Source organism: Doryrhamphus excisus, chromosome 13 (assembly GCF_030265055.1).
Source record: "Doryrhamphus excisus isolate RoL2022-K1 chromosome 13, RoL_Dexc_1.0, whole genome shotgun sequence".
Classification (NCBI taxonomy): domain Eukaryota; kingdom Metazoa; phylum Chordata; class Actinopteri; order Syngnathiformes; family Syngnathidae; genus Doryrhamphus; species Doryrhamphus excisus.
This window is the reverse complement of record NC_080478.1, coordinates 17,666,627-17,686,240: the sequence shown is the minus strand read 5'-3', so window position 1 is coordinate 17,686,240 and position 19,614 is coordinate 17,666,627. Positions and strand designations below refer to the sequence as shown.

At 40.3% G+C, this 19,614-nt stretch overlaps 2 protein-coding genes across 12 annotated transcripts in view; both read left to right on the top strand.

The window, feature by feature from the left end:
- Positions 1–5,666, top strand: part of lrrc9 (leucine rich repeat containing 9) — a 31,699-nt gene extending 26,033 nt beyond the window's left edge. For 7 of the 9 annotated variants that reach the window (XM_058090442.1, XM_058090435.1, XM_058090443.1 and 4 more), the window contains 5 exons: positions 1,676–1,795; positions 4,796–4,900; positions 4,976–5,086; positions 5,179–5,329; positions 5,401–5,666. In XM_058090442.1, coding sequence (XP_057946425.1) covers positions 1,676–1,795; positions 4,796–4,900; positions 4,976–5,086; positions 5,179–5,329; positions 5,401–5,567 — 654 coding nt within the window. In that variant the 3' untranslated portion in view covers positions 5,568–5,666. Of the gene's footprint in view, positions 1–1,675; positions 1,796–4,795; positions 4,901–4,975; positions 5,087–5,178; positions 5,330–5,400 lie in introns of those variants that run through there. The other 2 variants (XM_058090441.1, XM_058090444.1) reach the window with 2 other exon arrangements.
- A 7,723-nt stretch (positions 5,667–13,389) lies between these two features.
- The window catches only part of pcnx4 (pecanex 4), a 14,704-nt gene continuing 8,479 nt past the window's right edge, over positions 13,390–19,614 (top strand). For all 3 annotated transcript variants that reach the window (XR_009132350.1, XM_058090182.1, XM_058090181.1), the window contains exons 1-7: positions 13,390–13,530; positions 14,038–14,829; positions 14,912–15,091; positions 16,518–17,062; positions 17,152–17,252; positions 17,438–17,560; positions 19,231–19,591. Coding sequence is in view for 2 of the 3 variants with exons in the window: in XM_058090182.1 (XP_057946165.1) it covers positions 14,132–14,829; positions 14,912–15,091; positions 16,518–17,062; positions 17,152–17,252; positions 17,438–17,560; positions 19,231–19,591 (2,008 nt within the window). In the remaining variant the exon portion in view is untranslated. The remainder of the gene's footprint in view (positions 13,531–14,037; positions 14,830–14,911; positions 15,092–16,517; positions 17,063–17,151; positions 17,253–17,437; positions 17,561–19,230; positions 19,592–19,614) is intronic.

Genomic DNA, 19,614 nt, shown 5'->3' with positions numbered 1-19,614 from the left:
GTGTGGGTTTTCTCCAGGTACTCCGGTTTCCTCCCACATTCCAAAAACATGCTAGGTTAATTAGCGACTCCAAATTGTCCATAGGTATGAATGTGAGTGTGAATGGTTGTTTGTCTATATGTGCCCTGTGATTGGCTGGCCACCAGTCCAGGGTGTACCCCACCTCTTGCCCGAAGACAGGTGGGATAGGCTCCAGCATCCCGTGCGGTAGAAAATAAATGAATGAATAAATACATAGCTAAATATTGTGTTGTATACAGGCCTTGTATCCTGTCTTATTAACACGACTCCATGATTGAATGCTTTCCCTGGTAGACAACACGATCAAAAGCATGTTTTCAGGCTCACTTTCTCACTTGGACAATCCAAAACACTGACCCAGTGTCGCTCTGTGGTCCCAAATTAAGCGATTACATGATGGCCGTCTGCTGTGCCTCAAACTGGCCGGCATCACAGACAAATCCGTCGACCAAATGGCGAATGCTGTTGGCCCGCTTACTTCACCCATCTGGAGCCCGTGGATCAGTATGTATGTAGCTTGTGGGCGATGGGCAGGCCGGGGGGGGGGCAATGCTCAGCTGCTGCAGCCTCGTTCCCGCAGGATCCCATTCCCCTTCCCTTTCCATAGGGCGTTAATCCTGCCAAGGGTTAGAGGTTAACAGCCACCCTTGAGACGATACCTCCTGCTGTCCACCACATGAGATCACTGCTTTGCCTGCATTCCCATGCCAAAATCTGTCCCATCTCCACTGGACTTTACACTGGCTCTCACTTCACAACTTAACATGCAGCAGTGCCCTGCAGGAACATCTAGTTCTCTCAGTGCACAGGATAATATTTTACCACATTTCATTCTAAAAGCGAGTCAGGGTCTAAGCCAGGGGTCTCAAACTCAATTTACTTGGGGGCCACTGGAGCTAGGGTCTGGGCGAGGCATCAGGTTTTCCAAAAAACGCATTTATTAAAAACAGAAAAATGAATAAACTTTTTTGATCTTTGATTTTCTACAAGAAAAGCTCTGATAAAACATTCCACTGTTCTCAAATATCTTATTTTTTATTTTTCTACACAAAATAAGATGAAAAATAAACAAATCAAGAATAAAGAAAATCAATCAGTAATAAATAAATATAATAATAATAATAATAAAACGGCAAATAATAAAAACTTAAGAAACCACATATAGTTGGTGGGTAGACAAATTATTTTTTTCAGATTAAAATGAACAAAGCATTATTAGAGCCCTGTAGACATGACAAAACACGACTATAGTCACATTTATACTCTTTTTATTTACAACATATTGCGCAACTGCAGGGTCTTGAGACACATGCTAACTCGCAAACTAGAGAGCTAGCGACCTAAACGGTAGCCTTCAAGTTATTTCCTTTCAACTTAAATAGCCAAAAACTTACCACTTCCACACGGATAGGGAGGATAACTATTAACAGTTATTTAACCTTTAACATGAACATTAATCAAACGTAATAATTTTTTCTGGGTACATGATACCATACAGCATCCATATCAAACTTGCGCGGGCCGCACTAACATTAAACTTTCATATCAAGGCGGGGGCCTCAAACTAGTGTCCGCGTGTTTGAGACCCCTGGTCTAAGCCGTACTGTTTTGACTGATACGCACCATTTGTTTTTCGTGTCTGTGTAACTTTCAGGTGGCTCGCAATTCCCTCCACAGGCCGGCAATCATGCGGAGTCTATCCCAGTTGCAGATCCTGGATGGCATGATGGTTACAGTCGAGGAGAGAAGCAGAGCTGAAATCACGGACACATCAGTGAGAGCTGCATACTTTCTCTCCGTAATAGGCGCATAGAAGCAAACACGCCTTTTAGCTCAGTCGCTCTTCTTATACTTGAAGCTCAACAGTGACATGCGGTCAGGGATGTTAGAAATGTATTTTCCGACATGATTCCAAGCGTTTTGATGCATTTTTTGAAGTAGAAATTGAAGTAGAAATTTTGACATTTCCTGATGGAATACAGGGCAAATTCAACAAACGTTTCAGACAAACATTACCTCAAATGACGTATCGAAAATATTAATATTTTGAGTTAAGACTCGATTTTAGCGTCCAAAAAGCTAGTATCGGTAGTATTAATATTTCAGTATCGATCGGCACATCACTAGGCTGAAGCCAAGCAGACTGAATTATTGCATATATACAGTCAGTGATTAACGCACACCTTGCAATGCACCTCGGTGTCAGTGAGTGATGTGTTAACGGCTGTCGTCGTGTATATATTCCAAGCAGAAGCTATATAATAATATAGTAATATAACATTTTCTCTGAGTTGCTAAGAGTAGTCAGATCAACCCATGATGTAGATGTTCGGACTTGTCTGCAACCTTAGTCACCGGGCATGTTTATGTACGCTTATTATATTTGGCTGGCACCAACTTTAAAGGTAAACTACACGTAATGGGGCAAGGTTTATATGGTTTTATATACATGTAGTAACAGGTCTGTTCATGACAACATGTCATACTTGGTTCTTTTAAGCATTACCGCCACACGGCACCTCTGATTGTACATTAAAACCGCCGTGCAATGCCGGTTTGATGCCGGTCTAAAAGCGGCATAAACCCAAAAAGACAGAGTTTGGACACATTACTCCATGGCCTGGCAAAGATCCTCCTTCCTTCCTGGCAAAACCAAGACAGTCAGGCCGTCTGTGGGAAGGTGGGGACAGACTGGGGATGGTTCAGGAGTTGTATTGCAAATGTTGATCCAAAATTGGTGAACGTCAGCATCAATATAGCAGGACGGTTTGGATGGAGAGGGGAAGCAAGTCGTTCATTCATTCATTTTACACTGCTTATGCTCACGAGGGTGGCCAGCCAATCACAGGGCACATATAGACAAACAACCATTCACACTCACATTCATACCTATGGACAATTTGGAGTCGCCAATTAACCTAGCATGTTTTTGGAATGTGGGAGGAAACCGGAGTACCCGGAGAAAAACCCCACAAAACTCCACACAGAGATGGCAGAGGGTGGAATTGAACTCGGGTCTCCTAGCTGTGAGGCCTGTGTGCGAACCACGAGTCCACCTTGCAGCCTTGATATCTATTATTCATTCATTCATTTTCTACCACTTATCCTCATGAGGGTTGTGGGGTTGCTGGAGCCTATCCCAGCTGTCTCCGGGCGAGAGGCGGGGTTACACCCTGGACTGGTGGCCAGCCAATCACAGGGCACATATAGACAAACAACCATTCACACTCACATTCATACCTATGGACAATTTGGAGTCGCTAATTAACCTAGCATGTTTTTGGAATGTGGGAGGAAACCGGAGTACCCGGAGAAAACCCACGCATGCACGGGGAGAACATGCAAACTCCACACAGAGATAGCCGAGGGTGGAATTGAACCCTGGTCTCCTAGCTGTGAGGTCTGCGCGCTAACCACTCGTCCACCGTGCCGCCATCAATGGCAATGTTGAAGTTAAAATAAAACCAATTGCATGGACATCTGATGTGGTATTTATGAAAGTAGTCGTTCTAATAACATTCTAATAAAGCTTTAATGAGAAAAAAAACATGATCCCGTCTCTTGTCATTTCCACATGTATGATTAGCAGGCAGGGGGGGGTCACGTTGACCTGGCTAATAGGGAGTAAATCCACTGGTGCATTATCGGCCGGGCACATTTCATCTAATCAGCAGGATGATGCCAGCAGGCTTAGGCTGCTTTTAATTCAGGGCTGCGGGAGAATTACTGCAATGGCCTCTCATTACATGGAAGCAGCCATTCGGTATGACGGAGAACGTTTGATCCCAGCTTTTCCCTTGTTTGTGTGGATGCTCTCAGTTGGATATGCTGCTGTATGACGCCCGGTTGGATTGTAAAAATTGCAGAAATTGACAGGACAGTACAGAAAATCATAGCAATTCATGGAAAAGTCAAATAAAAACAAAGAAAAATGTTTCAAACAAGACGGACACAATTTAAACTTGATTGACTTGCTTCCGGGGCTGCACGGTGGTCGAGTGGTTAGCGTGCAGACCTCACAGCTAGGAGACCCGAGTTCAATTCCACTCTTGACCATCTCTGTGTGGCGTTTTGTGTGGGTTTTCTCCGGGTACTCCGGTTTCCTCCCACATTCCAAAAACATGCTAGGTTAATTAGCGACTCCAAATTGTGAGTGTGAATGGTTGTTTGTCTATATGTGCCCTGTGATTGGCTGGCCACCAGTCCAGGGTGTACCCCGCCTCTCGCCCGAAGACAGCTGGGATAGGCTCCAGCACCCCCGCGCGACCCTCGTGAGGAAAAAGCGGTAGAAAATGAATGAATGTTAGTTAGCTGGGCTGCACGGCGGTCGAGTGGTTAGCCTCAGACCTTCAGACCTCACAGCTAGGAGACCAGGGTTCAATTCCACCCTCGGCCATCTCTGTGTGGAGTTTGCATGTTCTCCCCGTGCATGCGTGGGTTTTCTCCGGGTACTCCGGTTTCCTCCCACATTCCAAAAACATGCTAGGTTAATTGGCGACTCCAAATTGCCCATAGGTATGAATGTGAGTGTGAATGGTTGTTTGACTTCCTTTATTGTCATTGCACAATAACACTAAAGTGTAATTGCCAACGAAATGTCGTTGCCTGGCTCCCATATAATACTAGAGACAAAAGAAGATTAATAATAATAATAATAATAATGTGGGCTGCACGGCGTTCGAGTGGTTAGCGCGCAGACCTCACAGCTAGGAGACCTGAGTTCAATTCCACTCTTGACCATCTCTGTGTGGCATTTTGTGTGGGTTTTCTTCAGGTACTCCGGTTTCCTCCCACATTCCAAAAACATACCCCTGCCTCTCGCCCGGAGACAGCTGGGATAGGCTCCAGCACCCCCAGCGACCCTCGTAAGGAAAAAGCGGTAGAAAATGAATGAATGAATGAATGAATGAATTGCCATTGATGAGTAGTAATGACTGTCCCCCCACATTTTTAGGATCCTCTTGTCTGCGGAGCAGCAAGCAATCAAATCACCAATCCACTACCCAGACTGTGGATGAAGTGGACCCACCCCGGTGACAGTATCGGAGAACGACAGCCGTTAGCAGTTAGGTTGCAGATAAGGCCTCGTTCGAATATCCAGTATGTGTGTTGGGAGTTTTATTTGAACTTCCTCCGATGCTTCATATTTCTTTCAAGCAATGTGAGGAATGCTGTAGCAGTTCCAACCTCGAGACAAACTCGCCTGGACTGATGACGTACATGCCCGTTAGAGGAATGGCCATGACTGGACTACAGAACCTCATCCATGGCCACGACCTGCTCCAAGAAACCCAGTACACACCCAAGCGTGAGTAATATTCTCAATGCAGTCGTGTTGAGCTTATGAAGTTCCAGCTTCTGTTCTTCCCCCGATCCCAGACAAGAGGCACATAGACAGGAACCCACCTTCTAGCGTCCATGCTGACATGATCTCCAGACAGTCCCGAAAAGCAAGAAACATGATAGCTGCATGTACCCTTCCCCCTGGGAAGAAAGAGCAATTCTTCTACCATGCAGGAACAAAATACCAGGTTGATGAGTCTTAACATTCCATAAATGGGATTATTATCCTGGGACAGTATCTGATAAAAAAAAAAAAAACTTATGTCCAAAAATTTTTGGACATCAATATTTTATGAATTCACAACAATTGGTTTGAAATAAAACTGTCATGATGTGACTGAAGTGTAGACTTGAAGCTTTCATTTAACATGTTTTAATATTACTATTCTGGAATTGGGGCGGCACAGTGATCTAGTGGTTAGCGCGCAGATGTCACAGCTAGGAGACCAGGGTTCAATTCCACCCTCAGCCATCTCTGTGTGGAGTTTGCATGTTCTCCCCGTGCATGCGTGGGTTTTCTCCGGGTACTCCGGTTTCCTCCCACATTCCAAAAACATGCTAGGTTAATTAGCGACTCCAAATTGTCCATAGGTATGAATGTGAGTGTGAATGGTTGTTTGTCTATATGAAAGTTATTTTTAAGGGAGAAAAAAATCCAAACCCACATGGCCCATGTGTGAACATAACAGATTGAGATTGAGATCTATCACTCTGGAAAGGATCTACGTAAATCCATTTCAAAATCTTTGGGACTCCAGCAAACCACAGGGAGAGCCATTATCCACAAAGGACGATGATGGAACAGGCGGCAATAATGGGATTAATGAAAGTTGTTATTAATGGAGAAAAAAATCCAAACCCATATTAAAATGATTATAATAATTATTATTTAATAAAATAAATAATGTAAATATTAATTATAAATTAATATTTAATTTATAAATATAAATAATTTACATTTAAATTTAAATTATTTAAATTTAAGTATTATTATTACTATTTTTTAATATTACAAATCCAAACCCACATTAAAATGATTATGATTTATAAATATAAATAATTTACATTTAAATTTAAATTATTTAAATTTAAATAATTTAAATTTGAATAATTCTGTCCTGTCGTTTAACATCTAAAATTAGCATATTTCGTAGCATTTCACATTTCAATTAACATATGTTTTTTTACCTAATTATGCATTTTTGGCCTTGTGAGACTTATATTCCGGTGCGACTTATAGTCCAGAAAATACGGTAATTTGATGAAAATGCTAATCAAAATTCTAATAAAGATTTATTATATTTTATCAACATTAGTGGTTTATTAGATCTTACAAAATGTCGACAATAATGTTGTTTAACTTCAGTTTGTAGGACAATAAATATTTCAAAACACGGTTAAATAAAAATGTTTATCCCATCATATTTTTTTTTATTGTACTTTTCTCAAAATTAACTTTCAAATCTTGTCTTGTCTTCTTCCCCTGGACCCAGTCTCTTGCATCGTCTCATGGTTGGGTGTCCCATCTCATTTGGTCCCATTTTGAACTTTTCATATGCAAACACATCAGTTGCACTTGAAAGACAATTAGGATGCTTAATGGGGTCATGTTGTGCATCGCTTTGAAATGCATTCGTAATGACTGTGACTTTATTTTCTATGCACATATGCGGATCACTAACCATGGTAATCTGAGGATTTGGTGTCACTTTTACTGCTATCCCAAACAAGTAGCAGGAAAAAAAAAAAAAAAAAAAGCCCACAGATGTAAGGGTACGTATGATACTGGCACGCTTGCATCCACTGGGTCAGATGCATCCCCAACAAGTGGATAATCCAGCTTTAGCACACCTCTCTGTGGACAATAATCTGCAATCACTCAGATAAAGATGTAATCTTGAACCAGGTCCAAATGGATTTCAGAGATTGTCAGTTTCATCATCATGTTAGCCTCTTTTCCACAAAAAAAAAAAACACAAAAAACTGCCCTCGATGTCACCAAATCTCGTGGGATGTAACTGGAAATGAACCAGTCAACTTCTCCACTTGTTACATTATAAATCCCCATTCCTCATTTTGACTCGTGTCCAGTAGTCCAGTACTTAACGCAAACACCACAGATCGGGCTTAGTATGCACACGATAGTTTACTGATAAGTTATATTTATTGTATATTTCACTATTAGACACCCTTTTTATTACACGGACAATACAATATGTGTGAAAGTACAGATTTACTATCCAATAGAAATAAGTCAACACCATTTTGGTGACAAAACGGGACTGACAAAACCTGATTCAAAAGTTTCCGCAACTTCTCTGTACCCCAGATTTAGGCCTTTATTACAGATCCAAAACCATAATAATTCCAGCTGCTGACCATTGCTAGTGAGCCAAGCTAATCATCGCTAATGTCCAAACTTTAAAGCAATTGACCCGACAATAAAATTAGAAAACGGGTTCTGTCATAGCGAATAAACACCAGGAAGCAAGTCATGTCCGAGAAGTAATAATGATGTTGAATGATATAAAAGATAAACAGCATAATGACACATTAAGGAAGTGTCTGGAATTCATGATTGGGAAAAGTCCATAAGCATGACTGTATTAGGTCGGGCCACACTGATGCATATTAATGTAACTGTTACATTTGTTCACTTCCTGCTTTCCAAATATAATAAAATTGTATTTAATTGTATTTTTTTAATTTAAAAAAAATTAAAAAAAATTTTTAATGGTTTGATTTCATTTGAACATGCATCAGATTACAGTTGAATGCATCACATAATCAGTTCACAGTTCCACATGTCCAAAAGGAGCAGGGAGAAGCAAAGCTTATTAAATCCTACCCCTCCATTTGGTACTTTTACAATCAATAACTGTTACATTTGTTCACTTCCTGCTTTCTGAATATAATTTAAATTTTATTTAATTGTATTTTTTAAATTTAAAAATATATATATATTTTTTAAAATTTTTTATGGTTTTATTTTATTTGAACATGCATCAGATTACAATTGAATGCATCACATAATCAGTTCACAGTTCCACATGTCCAAAAGGAGTAGGAAGAAGCAAAGCTTATTAAATCCTACCCCTCCATCTGGTACTTTTACAATCAGTAACTGTTACATTTGTTCACTTCCTGCTTTCTTAATATAGTTTCAAGTTTTTTAATTTTATGTTTTTATTTTTTGTCCCGTACCGAAGTACGAGGTGATATGACCATACAATGACATAATAATGGGTACCATAGTAACTGTCAATATAGTGATTATTAAACTCACAAAATATTGTTTATCATACTTATACAGTACTAAAATAATATTTACGGTCGTATATGACTTTTTTCTTCAGAATGCAACTTCATTCTATGTATTTTTTCATGTCATTGTAATACTTTATCGTAGTTTCCTGCCATTGCAGACAGCAAAAAAGGCCAAAGCTCTCCCAAAACATTCTCTAATGCATGTACTTAATTTGTGTTAACTCCCTGCATTAAGCGGGGGGGTTAATGACTGCAAATGAATGCACTGTCATTACCTTTCCCTTTCCTGACTGACATCAAAATGGCAGCTGATGGGACTTACACTAAAAGAAACTAATGCACAGATTTGGTGGCTCAGCGCGAGAATGCTCTAATGCATTAGGTATTACAAAGGATAATTACACTTTTTATATCTGTGTACCGCGTGTGCAATATTGATATGTCAAAAGGTTAACAGTTTAAATGTGGTTTTCTTTAGTGGGCCGCCGTCCAGCATGTCAGAATCGCAACATTAAAACAAAATTAGCACACAAAAGATTTCATTTGAACATGCATCAGATTACAATTGAATGCATCACATAATCAGTTCACAGTTCCACATGTCCAAAAGGAGTAGGAAGAAGCAAAGCTTATTGAATCCTACCCCTCCTTCTGGTACTTTTACAATCAGTAACTGTTACATTTGTTCACTTCCTGCTTTCCGAATATAATTTTATTTTATTTTATTGTATTTTTTAAATTATTATATATTTTTTTATGTATTTATTTCATTTGAACATGCATCAGATTACAATTGAATGCATCACATAATCAGTTCACAGTTCCACATGTCCAAAAGGAGTAGGAAGAAGCAAAGCTTATTGAATCCTACCCCTCCATCTGGTACTTTTACAATCAGTAACTGTTACATTTGTTCACTTCCTGCTTTCCGAATATAATTTAATTTTATTTAATTGTATTTTTTTAATTATTTTTTTTAATGGTTTTATTTCATTTGAACATGCATCAGATTACAATTGAATGCATCACATAATCAGTTCACAGTTCCACATGTCCAAAAGGAGTAGGAAGAAGCAAAGCTTATTAAATCCTACCCCTCCATCTTGTACTTTTACAATCAGTAACTGTTACATTTGTTCACTTCCTGCTTTCCGAATATAATAAAATTTTATTTAATAGTATTTTTTAATTAAAAAAAAATTTTTTAATGGTTTTATTTCATTTGAACATGCATCAGATTACAATTGAATGCATCACATAATCAGTTCACAGTTCCACATGTCCAAAAGGAGTAGGAAGAAGCAAAGCTTATTAAATCCTACCCCTCCATCTGGTACTTTTACAATCAGTAACTGTTACATTTGTTCACTTCCTGCTTTCTTAATATAGTTTAAGTTTTTTTATTTTTATTTTTTAATTTTTTGTCCCGTACGTTTATCATACTTATACAGTACTAAAATATATATTTACGGTCGTAAGAATGCAGATTTGGTGGCTCAGCGAGAATGCTCTAATGCATTAGGTATTACAAAGGATAATTACACATTTTCATATCTGTGTACCGCGTGTGCAATATTGATATGTCAAAAAGGTTAACAGTTTAAATGTGGTTTTCTTTAGCGGGCCGCCGTCCAGCATGTCAGAATTGTAACATTAAAACAAAATTAAGCACACAAAAAGATAGTCAATAATTCAACAGCGCCGGGTGAACCCAGATGCACTTGCTCTCTTTTTTTTTTTTCTATGCGTTTGCCTCCTCCTTGTGAGCAGACCACATGGTTCATAGCTGGTTTAATGGGATGGAATGTGACAGGTTATGTTTTCCATCCCCCTGATATGGAGACCGAGACTCCGGAAGGAGAGGGTGGTGGAGGAGGGACGGGCTCGATGCTGTTATGATCTGGATTCATAATTAGACTTGTTTGTGCATGTCATGAATCACTTATATAGAAGATGCACTCACCAACCCCCCCACCATCTCACACACACACACACACACATACACACATACTGTAGAGGAAGAACACATGCTCCGTATGGGGCCATTACTTCTGGTCCACAAATTCCCTACATTTTCTGTGTGTGTGTGTAGCTAGAACTCCATTAGTCCAAGACTCTGTGAATAATTGCTGAATGGACCGCGATTTCACCACTATGTACTCAGGTTCCAGTGTCAAGGGGGTTGACATTAGAGACATGACGGCATTGATTGATGTTTTATTCTGAAGACAACAATGCATCATTCACATTGCATGGAGGAGCAACATCAACACGCATTACGCATTTATCAGATTGTATTTACTTTACATGTGCAGCGGCGGAGGTCGCAAATACTCATCAGGCCTTGAAGTGAAAATGACTGTTTTCAAGTGCTGGGCATCATTATGAATAATGCTGCCATTATGTTTTGATATCATAAAAAAAAAAAAAAAATATATATATATATATATATATATATATATATATATATATATCACAGTGCTGCTTATTTTTTCTGTTATGAAGGGACTCAAATACAGAGGTGGTATTAGACTTAACAATTAAAAAAAAATTACATTAAAAAAACATATTTAGAAAGTCATAAACAGGTTTTCTATGTGTTAATACTGAAAATATTTCATTCATTAACTTTGAACCCAGCTAGGAGACCAGGGTTCAATTCCACCCTCGGCCATCAATTTTAAATTTTAAATTTTAAATTTTAAATTTTAAATTTTAAATTTTAAATTTTAAATTTTAAATTTTAAATTTTAAATTTTAAATTTTAAATTTTAAATTTTAAATTTTAAATTTTAAATTTTAAATTTTAAATTTTAAATTTTAAATTGCCCTGTGATTGGCTGGCGACCAGTCCAGGGTGTACCCCGCCTCTCGCCCGAAGACAGCTGGGATAGGCTCCAGCACCCCCGCAACCCTTGTTAGGAAAAGCGGTAGAAAATGAATGAAATTTTAAATTTTAAATTTTAAATTTTAAATTTTAAATTTTAAATTTTAAATTTTAAATTTTAAATTTTAAATTTTAAATTTTAAATTTTAAATTTTAAATTTTAAATTTGTGTGGAGTTTGCATGTTCTCCCCGTGCACGCGTGGGTTTTCTCCGGGTACTCCGGTTTCCTCCCACATTCCAAAAACATGCTAGGTTAATTAGCGACTCCAAATTGTCCATAGGTATGAATGTGAGTGTGAATGGTTGTTTGTCTATATGTGCCCTGTGATTGACTGGCGACCAGTCCAGGGTGTACCCCGCCTCTCGCCCGAAGACAGCTGGGATAGGCTCCATCACCCCCGCGACCCTCGTGAGGAAAAGCGGTAGAAAATGAATGAATGAATGTTTCCAATTATGTAACATTATCATGTATTGTATTTATTGCAATAAGCCTTTATAAGTGCACAATATTTCCTTTATTAATCTTAATAAAGCACAGTCTCCAGTAAAAAAAAAAAATCACATCTATATATCATGCATCAATGTGTGACTAAAATCTAATATTTTATAAAAAAAAAAACAATCAATGTTTTTGCACCTAACGGTTCATGAATCTTAATTGAAGCAGCTCTAGCAGAAATAGGAGCAATAATTTCCAACGAATGGCCCTCTACAGTCGGGGGGATTATAGGGTAGAATAAATGTTGTCGTGACTGGCAGGGTTTTTTTTGGTTGTTATGGTTTATTTTGTCCTACAAATTGATTTTTTTTTCTCCCCCCCTGAAGACGAGAATAAAAAGCGGTCCACAGTGCACACCCTTACCCCTTCAAGCACAGCGGACAAAGAATAACACTTTAATCTTCTTTCCTCCAGATTATTGTCTGTCTTTGTGTTGATATTGCAGCCATTCGGTAGCTCATTTCATGATCCTGCAATTTTTGGACTTCTTTCTAGGTCAGGGGTCGGCAACCTTTAGTATGAAAAGAGACATTTTGCTTCCTCTTTCAGTAAAGAAAAATGGCCTGGAGACGCAAAATATGACACAGCTTATGGAGTTTTTACTTGTAATAAAAATAGACGTAAAACAAGGAGGCTGGCCAGATACATGCGGCTACAGAGCCGCAGGTTGCCGACCACTGTTCTCTGTAAAAGCACTTTCATTAAATTGAAATATTATGCAAACATTTGTCTTTGTTTGTAAAGGACACAAAAACAAGAGTTGATAATATAACAATTTTGCTAATTGTGTCACTTTTAGGGTTGAAGTAATCATATTACAGTCGGGATTTTCAATATTTTGAGATGCTCTTTTACATATTTAAGAATGCCTTGTTGATAATTTATTTAGGATAAGGATCACTCATTTTAAATACAAAAAGTTTGGCATTTTCATTGTTGCATGCAATTCATTTTGCATATAAATTAATTTCTTATTAGAACATATATCCTGATAGTAAACTTGAATTTAGGAAATTATTTTTAACCTATGAAATTATTAAGCCCCCAGCGTGACAATTGCATTCATTTTAAAAATGTACAATCTTTCATTAAATGGCCAATTTGAATTAAAATGAGCTGTTCAATTTGTGTTTGTCTGCTTGGTTCATCACAAAATTAATTTAAGTTTATTAACTTTGCAGTGAGGGCTGAGTAGTTTTGAATAGCGAATTTGCGTGCATATTTTACATACAAAGCATGAAACTAAAATTATACTCCAGTACTGTTACTGTAAAAAAATTGGGGGGAGTGGCCGTTTAAAAGGCGGAGTTTAGGTATCTTTTTGTCCAATCAGACAGCGCGCCCTACCCTCGCCTTCACTCTCATTGGCTACAATGAGTGTGTGCATCATGTCTATGTTGCTTGGTTCCATAGCATTCGGCTAGCAGCTAAACGCTATTTTATCGACATTGTTATCTATTCTGTCACACCCCACACAGAGTGTCGCTACTGTGGATGATTTCACGTAAACCGGTAAGATTACACCCAAGCTAGCGATAGTATTAACTCGCCGAATTACCGCAGTTTTACGTCAGTGACAACAAGCTAACGGTCTGGCTTTCGTTGATGCTGGCTGCTCTTGCTAACAATATAGCTAGCAAAAGTGACACTATAAAGACCGGAGAAAACACAAACAGTTAGCTTTGATTTTGTTTGTTTTTTATGAGAGGGGACCATATACGAGGGGTAAATACCAAGATTAGTAACTTCAAAAGGTAATGTTACTTCATATTTTAGTCCACCTCTGCTTGTGTTTTCTTGGCAACTCCGCTGTTGCTATCCAGATTAGTGACAGCCACTTCCTTTGTCTTTTAAATGATATCTAGATGTAAAATTAACTCACATAAATTAATTAATCTTAGTAGACGTGTTGAATTTATGATTTTCAGTCACTGTGTCCAGTAATAGTGACATTTTCTCACATAAACACAGACACATGTGTGATATAATAGTGACTAATGTATCTCAATCTGTCCATAGTGGAAAAAGTGTGGTTCCTCACACCTTGGACATGAAGATGCTGACTGGAACCTTCACTTCAGCTGTGTGGAGATGACCTGCCACCCTTTTGGGAATGGTCAGAATGGGGCCAGATGTGCCCCTTCTCAATGAATACAAGCAGGAGTTCTTCTGGAAGCGCTTCCCCCAAACGGTGTTGGGGGGTCCACGCTTCAAGTTGGGCTACTGCGCTCCGCCGTACGTTTACGTCAATCAAGCCGTCCTCTTCTTGACGCCATGGCTCTTCGGCGGCGTGGGTACGCTCCTCTGCCAATTGCAACTTCTTCAAGCGCTGCACGCCGCGCTGCTGTCCGGTGTGCTGATGTTCGGTGCGGCGGCAGGCGTCCAAGCTGTGGCTTTGTATGCCGGACGGCGCAGCGGCACAGTGGAAAGGCTCGGTGCGCCCAATATTTTAGTTGACGAAGAGGAAGTGGAATTCACTCACTGCGTCAGCACGGAGACGGTCCGTTTCATTGCTCCCGGGAAGAGATTTGGGCTGAATGTGGTGTTGCATACGGTACTGGCAGGGGTTCTCTGTGGTTTTGGGACATGGTACGTGCTCCTCGGGAGGCTGACCGCTCTCTATGGTAGCATAGGTGTGTCCTTGGTAGTTTTTGTTCTCAGTTGGGTGACTCTGTGTATAGCAGAGTATTCTCTTGTCGTAAATACAGCCACAGAGACTGCTACTTTCCAGGCACAGGACACTTATGAGATTACCCCACTCACCCGACCCCTCTACATTTTCATCTTCATTGTTGTGGACTTGACAGACAGGTAAATAACACAGTAAACACCGGCGTTCAAATCACAGCTCAAATCCAATGGTGACATTTTGTTGTACTTTTTGTTTTTTTAGGTTCTCGGGTCCAGTTCCTGAGCTCCAGCTTGCCAGTCAAATTCTTCACGTGATTTTCCTTTTCTTACCTCTGCTGTGGGCGCTAGGAATACTACCTCCTCTGGACGCCTTGTTCCTGTGGGGCATGGAGCAGGTGCTGGTGTTCGGATTAGGAGGCTCTCCCATGTCCAGCAACCTCAGGTCTATTAAGATGATACTTAGTCAAGTCAAATTGAGTAACTCGGCACTATTAAAAGGGGACCTGTTGTGCTTTTTAACATTTTTCTGACTTATAAATGTAGTTAGAATGTAGTATTCTTGTGTTAAATGATGCAAAAGTTTAAAATAATGAGGTTTGCGTATTTGGAAGTGAGCCCTGAAAGAAGTTTGGGATGGATCAAAACGCTCGGTTTCAGAAGGCGTGGTAAAACTGCCCCTTTGTGATGTCACAAAGCGGTGGACTTTCTTATATGGTTCTTAGATAGATAGATAGATATATAGGTCTAGATCTATAGGTCTAGATGGATAGATGGATAGATAGATAGATAGACTTCCTTTATTGTTATTGCGCAATAACACAGCAGTGAAATTGCCAACAAAATGTCGTTGCCTGGCTCCCGTATAATTCATTCATTCATTTTCTACCTCTTTTTCCTCACGAGGGTCGCGGGGGTGCTGGAGCCTATCCCAGCTGTCTTCGGGCGAGAGGCGGTATACTGGTGGCCAGCCAATCACAGGGCACATATAGACAAACAACCATTCACACTCACATTCATACCTATGGACAATTTGGAGTCGCTAAATTAACCTAGCATATTTTTGGAATGTGGGAGGAAACCGGAGTAACCGGACCTATCCAGCGCTAACCACTCGCCCACCGTGCAGCCTACATTATTATTCATTCATTCATTCATGTTCTACCGCTTTTCCTCACAAGGGTCACGAGGGTTGCTGGAGCCTATACCAGCTGTCTTTGGGGCGAGAGGCGGGGTACACCCTGGACTGGTTGCCAGCCAATCACAGGGCACATATAGACAAACAACCATTCACACTCACATTCATACCTATGGACAATTTGGAGTCGCTAATTAACCTAGCATGTTTTTGGAATGTGGGAGGAAACCGGAGTACCCGGAGAAAACCCACGTATGCACGGGGAGAACATGCAAACTCCACACAGAGATGGCCGAGGGTGGAATTGAACCCTGGTCCCCTAGCTTGTGAGGTCTGCGCGCTAACCACTAGACCACCGTGCCCCCCTATAATAATAAATACAACAATGTACAGCGTAAACAGTAAATTGCACAAATAATTTAAAGTTTAAAGCACTTTGGGCGTGTGACCAATCACAGACGAGTGGGGGGGGGGCTGTGGGTGGAATAAATAAAAACAGACCGTCTACAAAGTTTTCTGTGCGGGTTATTGTGTGTAGCTGCTCTATAGGAGACCACAGCTCAATACAAAGGGTGGAAAAATGAGCAAAATAGGTCCCATTTATTGACTGACTCAGACAGAAGGTCTGAGTACTACTATCTCAGTACTACTATCTCCCATGTGTCATATTTTAGTCATCCCAACTGGAGCTTTTGCCTGTCTGACTCTTGGTGTGTACATGCCTTCCTCACAGGCTGCTGTTGATGTTTGTCGTGTCCGCTGGTGTCACCGTGTGCAATTGCTTCATCCCATCAACACTGGGAGTCGTCCTCTTCTCCACTGCAACGGGATTCCTGCTGAGCTTGGACCTCAGCCAGGTCGGCACACTCTGCCACGGTTCCAGGACCGAGTGCAAGGACTTTGGATTGCGCAGACGGGGGTCACCGCCGCCGCCTCCTCTTTCCAACACCTTTGGTTGGAACCTCGGCTGCACGGAGGTGTTGTTATATCTGAGCCTGCTACTCGCGGCCCTGGCTGAAGCGGGTCTGTTGCATCACTTCCACGCTTCAGCTCAGTCCCAGAGTTTGCTGAAGGGACCCCAGGCTCCCGTCAGCTACCTCCTCCTGCTTCTTTTCTCCCTCTGCTGGGTTCTCAGAGAGATCCAGGGGGCCTACATATTTGGCGGGTTATTCCTCAATCCACTGTACCCGAAAGGCATGTCCAGTGTGCAGACTTTGAAGCAGAGGAACAGAGGATTATTTCTTGCTGCAGCCATCAGAAGAGTCCTTCTTTATCTTGGTGAGAAGTCTGTTGTTTTCCAGAGTACATCCAAAAGTGGTAACAACATCATTTTGTGTGTGTGACCCGTTATTGTTGTGTGTTCACAGTGTCTCCATTTGCATTGATTGCTTTCCTGTCTATGGATAAATCTTTGCAGCAGCTCAACGGGGTTCCTCTCTGCGTGGGGTTCACACGAGCCTTCAGAGTGGTAGGCACACAAAAGCTTGTTGGTTGTATGAAACAAAAACAAGATTTATTTGTATCGACTTTTTGCAGATTTATAATTGGTTGTTCGGAAGATGGGACATTCAAAGGGAAAATAAATATTTGCCATTGTTATTTCTTAAGTACTTGTCCGGTCATTATAGTGTTTGCTCTTTGTTTTCTGTGCAGGCATGGCAGAGCTCGGAAGATGCTTTACTACAAATGGTCGTCATCATCATTGTGCGTCTCATAGCTGGAAACAACACACTGCCTGGGTGGGACAAACTGGGCACAGGAGTTCAGCTTCTCCTGGTGAGATGTTTCCATCTTTTCCGTCTATAAAAATGTTTCAGACATGTTTAGAGAGATACTTTTCCCCATTTCAAATATGGGGTAATAACTATAAAAACACTCTAAAGCAGGCTAAATGTACTGCAAGAAAGGTCAGTAAGGATAATTCATAGTGCCGCCTACAGAAAACATACTAACTCCTTATTTCTAAAATCACAAATACTTCAACTTGCTGATATAGTTCATCTTCAAACAGCTAGAATAATGCATAAGGCTAAAAATAACCAATTACCTAAAAATGTCATCCAATACTTCTCGACAAGAGAGGAGAAATATGATCTCAGGGAAGAACTCCATTTGAAACACTTCTATGCTAGGACTACGTTAAAAAGCCATAGCATTTCAGTATGTGGAATCAAACTATGGAATGGATTGAGTAAGACCCTTAAACAATGCACAACGATGAGCCAATTCAAGAAACAATACAAGCAGTTGATGTTTGCTAAATACAAGGATGAAGAGTCTTGAACCAGTCATGATGTGCTATATATATATATATATATATATATATATATATATATATATATATATATATATATATATATATCACTATATTGACACTTACTATGGTACCCATTATGTCATTGGATGGTCATATCACCTTGTACTTCGGTACGAGGTGCATTATTTTTAAAATTAAAAAAAAACCAAACTGAAACTATTTTGGAAAGCAGGAAGGGAACAAATGTAACAGTTACTGATTGTAAAAGTACCAGATGGAGGGGTAGGATTTAATAAGCTTTGCTTCTTCCTACTCCTTTTGGACATGTGGAACTGTGAACTGATTATGTGATGCATTCAATGGTAATCTGATGCATGTTCAAATGGAATAAAACCATTACCATTACCATTAATATGTATCAGTGTGGCCCTACCTAATGCAGTCAAGCCCCCGTAGCTGTCCACTCAGAGCGCGCTGCTCCGGTATCGTGCCCGTGAAACAACCAATCAGAGAACAGAAAATTTTCTGGAAACAAAATGGTCTTTGGATTAAATAGTACGCGATAATAAGCTCATGATTAAATAGTATGTGATAATAAGATCATCACATGGTGCCAGTATGATGAGTCACATTTATACTCTTTTTATTTACAACATATTGCGCAACTGCAGGGTCTTGAGACACATGCTAACTCGCAAACTATAGAGAGCTAGCGACCTAAACGGTAGCCTTCAAGTTATTTCCTTTTAAACTTAAATAGCCAAAAACTTACCACTTCCACACGGATAGGGAGGATAACTATTAACAGTTATTTAACCTTTAACATGAACATTAATCAAACGTAATAATTTTTTTCTGGGTACATGATACCATACAGCATCCATATCAAACTTGCGCGGGCCGCACTAACATTAAACATTCATATCAAGGCGGGGGCCTCAAACTAGTGTCCTGCGGGCCGCGTGTTTGAGACCCCTGCTTTAGCACATGTATTAATGTCTCACATGGATTGTAGATTGAGTGCAGTTTTTCTTTAAGATAAGTTGTTTAACAAAGTACGGTATGCCCTTATTTGGTTAATGTTTACTGCGGGTATGTAGACAGAACTGCAGTCATTTGACTTCTATATATTAATTTGCAGGCCCAAAGTTGGATTTATACTTATGTATATTACGTATTTCCTCCATAGATCGGCCTACTGATGGATAGACTGACCCAGTTCCTGTCCAAGTTAAAGTTCACCCTCACTGTGTTGGTGACATCTTGGACCGAGAAGAAGCAGCGCCGGCAGTCAGCAGGAACTCTTCTGGCTCTGAACGCCTCCCTCTGCCCGCTGCTGTTGGCCGTCGTGACCCTGTCCGCCCTGCTCTCTGCACCCCTGCTGCCTCTCTTCACCCTGCCCATCTTTCTGGTCGGGTTCCCCAGGCCTCAGCGCAGTTGGCCGGGACCCGTAGGTACCGCGTGCCCTTGCGCAGACTCGATATTCTACCAGCAAATGAGTGGAAGTCTGGCTTCTGCCCTGAGGACGGCCTTTGCAAGAGGGTCTCTTGGTCAGTTATGCCATTTATTTTCA